Source organism: Sceloporus undulatus, chromosome 6 (genome assembly GCF_019175285.1).
Source record: "Sceloporus undulatus isolate JIND9_A2432 ecotype Alabama chromosome 6, SceUnd_v1.1, whole genome shotgun sequence".
Classification (NCBI taxonomy): domain Eukaryota; kingdom Metazoa; phylum Chordata; class Lepidosauria; order Squamata; family Phrynosomatidae; genus Sceloporus; species Sceloporus undulatus.
In genome coordinates, this window is record NC_056527.1 from 104681048 (window position 1) to 104690866 (window position 9819).

General features: G+C 41.0%; 1 protein-coding gene across 2 annotated transcripts in view; it reads right to left on the reverse strand.

Annotated features, from left to right (window-relative positions):
• Window positions 1-4938: 4938 nt before the first annotated feature.
• The window catches only part of PPP1R15A (protein phosphatase 1 regulatory subunit 15A), an 11116-nt gene continuing 6235 nt past the window's right edge, over window positions 4939-9819 (reverse strand). Inside the window, exon 3 of one of the 2 annotated variants that reach the window (XM_042473274.1) lies at window positions 4939-6139. In XM_042473274.1, the coding sequence (XP_042329208.1) occupies window positions 6092-6139 (48 nt within the window). In that variant the 3' untranslated portion in view covers window positions 4939-6091. The remainder of the gene's footprint in view (window positions 6140-9819) is intronic. The other variant, XM_042473273.1, reaches the window with a different exon arrangement.

The window sequence follows — 9819 nt, forward strand, 5'->3', positions numbered from 1 at the left end:
GTCCAGAAATGAAATAGTAGAGCTCTCTGCGCTTTCACGTGCCCAGTTTGTTGTATGAGTAGGCTTGGAGTCCACCCTCTGTTTACAGTGGCAGCCTCACCCTAAGGTGGAAAATGAATGATGTGGGAGTAACAGAGAGCAACCTGTTCCTTCACTGAGTTTCACAGCATGCAACGAGATCCACCCACAGCTTTTTGTACCACTGGAAGCATTGTGGTTGCATGTACCTGTTGGAACTATGATCCTTCTCCCTCCCCCCCCCCTCCTTTTTAGCAATATGGAAGAATTAAGGACTGAAATTCGCACATTACAAGTAACATTGCCATCTATAGTTTGATTTCTTTGGGTAACAATGTCAAGTTTTTGCTTTATTTTCTCCTTACTGTTCTAGCAGCACTTTCCTTTTGATGTCATTCTGCTATCCTATGTTTTTCTAAGTATTATTAAAACATATCTAAACACACATTACCATTCATCCAACAATATACAAAAACAAACAAACAACCTAGACAAAAAACAATCATTTCTATATACACTTCCCAAACTCATCTGATTTCATAAAATGCTTGTTTAACTCATTATTCTTTACTTCTGATCAACATATATTTTCCCAGTGTCGGTGATGTAATTTTGCTACCCTATGGTTTTGTGTTTTTAAAAAAAGAAAAACAAGTAATTATATATTTGCAGCAACAAATTACAAAATTAATTAGCTTTTGAAGCAACTTGCCAAGCTTGAGGAATACAAGAGGACATTTAAGAGAAACAGTTTCCGACTCAGAAAGATTCCAAGATTCCTCCCCTTTTTTCTGGTGATTAAACTTTGAACGCACTGATTTTCCATTGAGATTTAAACAAACATTGTAAAGGACTTACTGCTGATAAGATACTACAATCCTTGTGTAGCTAAGAGGTCTGTGTAGCTAAGAGGTAAGTTAACTGCAGGCAATACTGGCATTTGGTGCTTAGGCAGAATGCAAACTTTTTAATAGCTGCTTCCTATCTACCCTGCATCTCATGAATTTCAACTGCCCCTTATTGCTGTTTTGAGAATAGACAACAATAGATACTCATTGGGTGATCTTGGGCTTATTACTCTCCTGATCTACATCACACAGTTGTTGTGAGGAGAAAAGGCTTGTGAATAATGCCTTACACTTACCATAGGAAAGGCTGGAAACAAGTGTAGTTAATAAATATGTTTCCTTGACTATTCTAGTTGTTTCCCATTGTTATTGTCATCTTATACTAACCAGGGCATAGTGGTTTGCATGTTGGACTATAACTCTGGATGTCAGGGTTTGCATCCCTGCTGAAAGCCACTGTCTGACAAGCACACTCTCTCAGCCTCGGGGGAAGACGATGGCAAACCACCTCTAAACAAATCTTGCCAAGAAAGCTTCATGAAAACCCCTTAGGGTGGTCAGAAGTTGGAAATGACTTGAATGCAAACAATAACAGCTAATGCACATTGAGATTCCCTTATCAGAAATGCTTGGGACCAGAAGTGTTCGGGAGTGTTTTGGAATTTGGAATATTTGCCTATACATAATGAGATATCTTGTAGATGGGACTCAAGTCTAAACCTGAAATCTGTTTATGTTTTGTAAGCACTGTATACATATAGCCCAAAGGTAATTTTGTACACAAGATTTTAAAACAATTTAGTGCATGGAACAAAGTCTGTGTACATTGAATTATCAGAAAGCAAAGATGTCACCATCCCAGGTACTCATGGATTTTTGGATTATTTTACAATTCTGGATAAGGGACTCACCCTATGGTGTGGTACTGAACTCTGTAGAAGCCAAGATGATATCTAGTTTCCGTTTCATCTGTGACTTTTTCAGCTACGCCATTTGAGTGATACAAGATGCCGTCACCATAAAGGCTACACAATGTACACAGCATGAAATGGCTTGTCAACTCATTTTGTTCTCCAATATAGAGTCTTGAGCTTTGCTTATCTAGTGTCATAATTTAGTATATCTGTTTTTGTTTGACTCATAGAAAAGAGGATAATCCTTGGTAAAGTTGAGGGAAGTAAGGAAAAGAGGAAGATGGATAAACTCAGTCATGGAAACCATGGCTCTGACCTGAGCACAGGGTTGAGGACAGGGTGACTTGGAGAACTTTCATTCATAGGGTCAACCTAAGGCAACTTGAAGGCAATAACAACAAATTGTGGGAATGACAACCCTCGCTTCCCTTCTACCTAAGAAACATTTTGAATCCTAAATGGTTACAGCTTGTCATTTTTTCACTCTCATTTTAGGACAGACGCTCAAGGCCATCTGTAATAGGTGTTGGCTTCAGTTTGGGAATCATTTATTTTTAAAGACTTGGGAGCAAGTCACTCCCGGTATGCAAGACCACATTCCTCTTGCATGAGAGAGTTCATCATCACATGGTTATTTTTACAGGGAGCTGATGATGTGATTCACACTCAACTCTGAGTCAGACTGCTTCTGTCTATTCTCTCCTTCCAGTAAACCTGACCTTGTGCTTACTTTACAGGCTAAACACTGGATTCTCCTTTATTTAGCTCCTAGAAATAAAACCAGGGTGGCCAGATGTTTGTCTTTTCCAGGACATGTCCTACATTTCAACATGTGCAGGAGGACTGTCAAAATGTCCTCCATTTCAAGCATGACTAAGAAGCATGAATTTACATCTGGGTAAAATGGATGTGGGAGTTTGAGAGGGGTAAAAAGCACACCAAGAAGAGACGGGTATCTTTCATGAAGCCTTAAGTTACCATACACATTTATTTTACTCATTTAATTCATTTATGTAACACCCAACAAATGGTTTCCATAAATTCAGACTCAGAAGACATTTTAAAACCAGTAGATTAAAAGAGTTCAAAGTTTTGAAAGGCCTGAAATAACATTTTCTTCACTTCCCCACCAATTTATTGTGGAGATTGCTACATGATAAAAGAAAAAAATCTGAGTTAACCATCCAAGGAAACTGTGTTATCTTGGGGATTATGTGCCAGCATTAAGAAGGTCCATCCATGCCTTCACCTCACCACAGAGAAGTTAGCTTTTTGGATCACAGACTCCTTTGAGAATCCAATGAAAGGCATGAACCTGCACAACACAACACAAAATTGAATATAAACATGTTGCACAAATAATTTCATGCAATTTCCTCCTTATAGATTGTCTGGAATAGAAAAAAAATGTATACTTGAAAAGACTTTTTTTTTGCTCTAAATTTTAATCCGTCACAAAAGATTCAAAGGAAAAGAAGGTGGGAGGAAAACATTATTTCTTTCCCCAACCTGGTTCCCAGACTCTGAAGCACATCTGTGAGCCCCAAGTTACGAACCCTTTGGTGTTGATGTCGTGTGCCTTCAAGTCATTTCCCACTTGTGGCAACCCTAAGGCAAACCAACCACGGGGTTTCTTGGTAAGTTGCTTCAGAGGGGTTTGCTATTGCCTTCCTGAGGCTGAGAGAGTGTGACTTGTGAAAGGTCAGTCACTAAGTGGGTTTACATGGCCAAGCTGGTATTCAAACCCTGGTCTTGAGTCATAACCCAATGCTCAAATCACTACATCACACGGCTCCTATGGCAAATGGTATGTTAGTAAAGACTACTTTTTAAGTACCCCACACATTTCCATTGAGTTCACATCCTGTGCATTAGGGGCAGCACAGTAAAATTGTAATATAGCTTTATGAATACAGCTTATAGAAGTTATTGGCCTTTCAGGCACTTGAAGAAGGAAAGAGCCATAGCTTGGTGGGAGAAAGCACATGTTCCACATGCAGAAGGTTCCTGGATCAATCTCCAGCATCTCCAAGTTTGGAAAAAAGTTCTGTCTGAAACACAGGAGTTTCTGCCAGTCAGTGCAGACCAGAGATGGGAACTATGTGGCTCTGCCATGACCCTGATCTAGCATCACCAATGGCAATCATAGAATCATAGAATTGGAAGAGACCACAAGGGCCATCCAGTCCAACCCCCTGCCATGCAGGAAATCCAAATCAAAGCATTCCCAACAGATGGCCATCCAGCCTCTGTTTGAAGTCTTCCAGGGAAGGAGACTGAGGGAGTGTGTTCCACTGACGAACAGCCCTTACTGTCAGGAAGTTCCTCCTAATGTTGAGGTGGAATCTGTTTTCCTGCAGCTTGCATCCATTGTTCCAAGTCCTGTTCTCTGGAGCAGCAGAAAACAAGCTTGCTCCCTCCTCAATATGACATCCTTTCAAATATTTAAACAGGGCTATCATATCACCTCTTAACCTTCTCTTCTCCAGGCTAAACATCCCCAGCTCTGTGAGTCGTTCCTCATAGGGCATGGTTTCCAGACCTTTCACCATTTTAGTTGCCCTCCTTTGGACACGCTTGAGTTTCTCAACATCCTTTTTAAATTGTGGTGCCCAGAACTGCAATGGATGATGCGAACTGCAGTCCAACAGCACCTGCAGGACTAGAGATTCCCCATCTCTGTTATAGACAATACATTGCTACACGAACTAAGGAACATTCTGCGTAAGGTTGCTTCTTTCCTAGTTTTTCTACACCTTTGAACCCAGGGTCAGCCAATGAAGTTTAATGGTGGAAGGTTCAGAAGACAGGAAGCCTTCACATAGGGTAAATTTAAACTGTGGAGTGTGATACCACAATATGGAGTTATGCCCACTGATTTGGACAGCTTTAAAAAGGGACAGACAACATCTCCATATGACGCTATAAATGACTAGTAGTGAGGATAGCTGTGCATGATCTCCAGTACTGGAGGCACTATGCTGGGAAACTGGAATGGGAAGGTACTGTTGAACTTGTGTCCTACTTCTGGGATACCCACAGGCATCTGGTTAGCCATGTGGGTATCCCAGAAGTAGAACAACACAGGCCTTTCATCTCAATGAGCAGGAATTATTTTATTTTCTTGTCTTCAATAAATCACAAAAGAAAAGACAATGTAGGATAAGTTTTTTTAATAAAAATAATTAAAACTACAGCTATTACTTCAAAGTACAATTATCAGGTAATTATTCATATAAAGAAACAAAAACAAAGTCTCCCCACCAGGAGGAATTCACCCCAATAAATTAATACAGTACTCACTTTTAATTTAAGTGGAAAAATAAGTTCAAGACATCTATATAAAGCAACAAAGGCTTACTCAGAGACACTGAGTATTTAAAAAGACAGAACCCCTAAGCCCTACTTGCATGGGAATGGGGGAATTCAGTGCATTCAGCATTTTGTTGGGAGATTATTTAAAACAACTATCTTAGCTGCAAGGTCTCCTGAGGCTCTGGAAAATCCCCTCTCCCAGTTCCCCTGTCCATAAAATGCAAATACTGTAGTCTATTATTCACTGGTTAGTTGTAACAATGTGCAAGACTTCTGCAATATGTGTGCAACAGTAAACATGCTGTATTTTTTACAAACCCTCTCTCAGGCACAAACATTTGCATTATTACACATGTGGTCGTGTTTTATGTTCTTCAAACTCCAGAGGTAGCAGTAGCAATTTATAATCAGTGCATTTATTCATAAAACAAAACCCTTGCTGCAATGTTCTACCCCAGGCAGAGAAAACTCAGAATCCAGGCCCAGATTACTGATTCTTGTCACTATACTGTAGTCTAAGAAGATGGTACTTTGAAAGGACTTCATGGCAATAGACAAACAAATCCAATAGAGGTACACTTGTATAAATTAAAAGGCTGGGAAGGAAGAGTAACAAGCCCCATTCTTTCCAACACTCACAAGAGGTGACAGTGCTAAAAACCTTTCAACTGAGAATTCTATGCATTGCTTAGCAAAACTGTTTGTCTGACTGACCACCACCTTGAACAGCCATTTGCAGACACAGCTACTCCATCCTAGCATGGTTGGAGAGGAGAGGTTCATTGGTGTTATCTTCCTTCTGAACAGAGTCTACAACCTCATGGATTTTCTTCCACATTTTGGCCCGGTGCTCCATCTCCAGGCAAGGTTCAAGAATGGCTCCCACCTCAGCAATCCTCCGGCGGAAACGGCAGCGGTCACGGGCCATTTCCTCCCAAGGGCCCCGGCGAGCAGCCCGGGAGGCATAATCCCAGACTACCAATGGATGGACGGTGACTACAGATGAGAATCGAACCTAAGGATACAGAGGAAAGGATGACGATACTGGGGCAGGTATTTTCTAGGCAGTTTTTTGCTCATACACTTTTATCTGCAGTGATCAATTCATTGGTTGAAACAAGTACAACTAGTAGTAGAACTGTACAATTAGAGGCTGCATTGTGTAGTGGTTTGGGTGTTGGATTGGACTCTAGGGACTAGGGTCTGAATCCCTGCTCTGCCATAGACACCCACTGGGTGACCTTGGCAAGTCACACTCTCTCAGCCTCAGAGGAAGACAGTGGCAAATGTTCTGAACAAATCTTACAAAAAAAAACCTGTGAGGCTCACCTTTGGGTTACTGTAAGGCAGAAACAACTTGAAAGTACACAACAAAAAACTTACAATTTAATAGATTTTAAAAAAAAGTCTCTTACAACAATTACTACAATTCATTGATTAAGTTTCCTCCAGATGGTAACAATCCTAATTAACACTATTCTTTCTCAGTTTAACAATCTAAGGTCCTTTGGCCATGCTTAATGAGACTTTCCTCCTTTCCATAATCCAAGATTGTGGTCCTATAACAACTCCCATCAACCTTGATCACTGGCCAACTGGCAGGAGCTGATGTACGTTGCAGTCCCACAATACTTGGCGGGTGGCACTGCTGTTATCATTCCAGGCAATGGGAAAAACAGAAGAGTTACTGGGAGTAAGAATCAATCTGCCATCATCCCCACTTTTAAGCCAGTGTTACCAATGGATCAAGGGATGGGAATCTGGTGCCTAAAGAGGTTTGGGCTATAACCTCCATAAGCCCCAGACATCATAGCTAATGGTAGGGATTATGAGAACTGCGGTCCCAGATATCTGGAGTATATTTATTTTAAATTATTTTAAAAAGATGTTATAGTAGCAAACATAACCAGAAAGCAATGCACCTCCAATTCAGTACAATGAGGTGTACAGTACTGTGTTTGTGTTCCCTTTCTATCCAGCTAAGAATTCTCCAGCTGACATGACCATTATAATAAAGTGTCTTTCCAAAAATAAACATGCCAGGAATTGCATTTGTCTATTACAAATTTAATAACTGCATTTGTCTATTACACTGTACAATTACATTGTCTAATACACTGACAGATCTCCTTCCCTCCAAAGCAGCTCAATGCCATGTATTTCGTCTTTGTCAGCTTTTCTATTCTTACAAGAAACCTGTGAGGTAGGTAGGTCAGAATGATTGGGAGTGACTAGCCACAATCACCCTGTGACCTTCATACCTAGGTAGGGAGGTGAACCTGGAACTCCCCAGTCTTTAGTCCAACGTGTTAACCACTCTCCCACACTGTCTCTTGGTATAGAATGGTGTAAATAGTCCATCACAGTACAGTGTGTATGTGTGTGACACCATGAATTTCATAAGGTTTTTTTTTTAGGAAAGGAATACAGTGGTACCCCGGGTTACGAATTTAATTCGTTCCGCGGCGCCGTTCGTAACCCGAAAGATTTCGCAACCCGAAAAAGCCATAGCCGCTAGCGCTGGAAAGCTGCGATTTCGTGCGAAAAAGCGCCGAAAAGCACCAAAAATTTTTTCGTAAGCCGAAAAAAAAAAACGTAACCCGGAACAGTTTTTTCCTATCTAATTTTTTCGTATCCCGGAAATTTCGTAACGCGGTCATTTCGTATCCCGGGGTACCACTGTACTCCTTTTGCCAGATCCTTCCTCTGAAATATAGCCAATAGCACCTGGTATTTGTTGGCAGTCTCCTATCTAACTAGTAACCCTGCTTAGCTTCCAAGATCAGACAGGATCTGGAGCCTTTACAGTATTTACAAACCACCCCTTTATTCCTATGCATGTTTGTACAGCCTCCAGCTAAGACATGGTGCTTAGCTAGCACTTCATTTTGCCACCCTATTATTAATAGGGCATTATCCTAATTCAACCTCTTGATTCTAAAACAGAAAGAAATCAATGCAGTGCTTGAAAGAACATCACAGAATTTAGGTGTTTCTTCTTCTAAGCCACCCATGGGTTGGATACGTGTGGGTTGGCTGTGGATTGAAGTGAGGGTGAAAGCACTCTGTTCACACTCAGAGGCACACTTTATTTAAGTCTTCAGTACCAGGCCCAAATTATATCCTTCCTCTCATACAACTGGCATCTTTTCCCCTCAATTCTCTCCTAACTCCCCACCTAAAATACCTACATACATCTCTGCAGATGCTGGAAGCCAACATCTAATAGGCAGGCTAATAATCTGTACTCTGCATCTTTGTAGTTTTCTAGACAAGCATGGAAATTGCTTGGTAGATCTCCCTAAACAACAAATCTTCAGGTTGATTGAAAAGAGAGCCAGGCTTTTATGAAGAGAGAAGGAGGAGGCAGTCACAGGAAACAAAAGGGAGTTTTCATGCCTTGGAAATGTCCTCATCTTACATCATCTACATTACTACCAGAAATCTAATGTTACACAGCTGCGGCCAGATATTTCAGGTTTCTCTTTAAATGGATGAAACCACTAAGGTGGGGAGGAGGGCAATTAAGTCTAAAGGAGAGCCTGAGGTGGGGCTAAGAGAATAAGATGGTAGTGATAGGTTCCGGAGTAGAAAAATGTGAGCTGGGTAAGATGTCTTCTACAACCAAAGATGAGAAGAATTGAGAGGAGAAACATCATTCCATATTTAAATTAGAGGAGCAGAGCATAGAGAAGTCATCTTTTTGGAATGTAACTAGCCAGATCCCCCAGCTACAATAGCTCCTGGCTAAGTGACTATACTGGTTTGGGGATTCTGGGCACTACAATTAAAAAAGGGAAACATTTCTAAGCTCTTAATATTTCTAATCACCTCTTACTGACTGTGATTCAAAAATACTGCACCAGAAAGGGCCACCGCTTGAAAAAATTGCTTTTTTTGCACTACAGCTTCCAGACTCCCCCTGCCAGCTGGTGGCCAGGGGATTCTGGGAGCAGTTGTCCAACAAAGTAATTTCCCCAAGCAGTGGGAAAGACACACCTGTAGCTACTGGTATTTGGAAAAACTATGGAGAAATATGGAAGATGCGGTTCAAAACATCTGAATTGGGGAAAGCTAGAGAAGACTGCCTTAAAATTAGAATCTGTGACAGGCATATAAAGATCTTCACTCACTCAAAGATTGAGAGAGTGACATGATTGTACTGTTTAAATATCTAAAGGGCTAAAAGAGAGAGAAGGAGGCAGGTTTGTCCCCTGTTGACCTAGAGGGTAGGACTAAGTCTGATGGTTTTTAAGTTACAGGAGGATAGGTTTTGACTGAACATCAGAAAGAATGTCTTGATGGTAAGAAGAAAGTGACCAAAATGGTGAAAGGTCTGAAGACCCTATGAAGGACAGCTTAAGGAGCTGGATATGTTTAGCCTGGGAAAGAGAAGGTTAAGAGGTAACTTGATAGTCATATTTAGATATTTCAAGGGTCATCATATTGAGTGTGGAGCAAACTTGTTTTCTGCTGCTCCAGAGACTAGGACATGGAGCAAAAGATTCAGACTACAGGAAAAGAGATCCCATCTAAACATTAAGAAGAACTTCCTAGTAGTTGTTCAACAGTGGAATATGCTACCTAAAAATCTGATGGACTCTCTGTCTTTGGAGATTTAAAACTAGAAGCTGGCTGGCCATCTATTCGGAGTGTTTTGATTCTGTGTTCCTGCATGGCTGGAGGTTGGACAAGATGGCCCTTGTGGTCCCTTCCAATTCTAT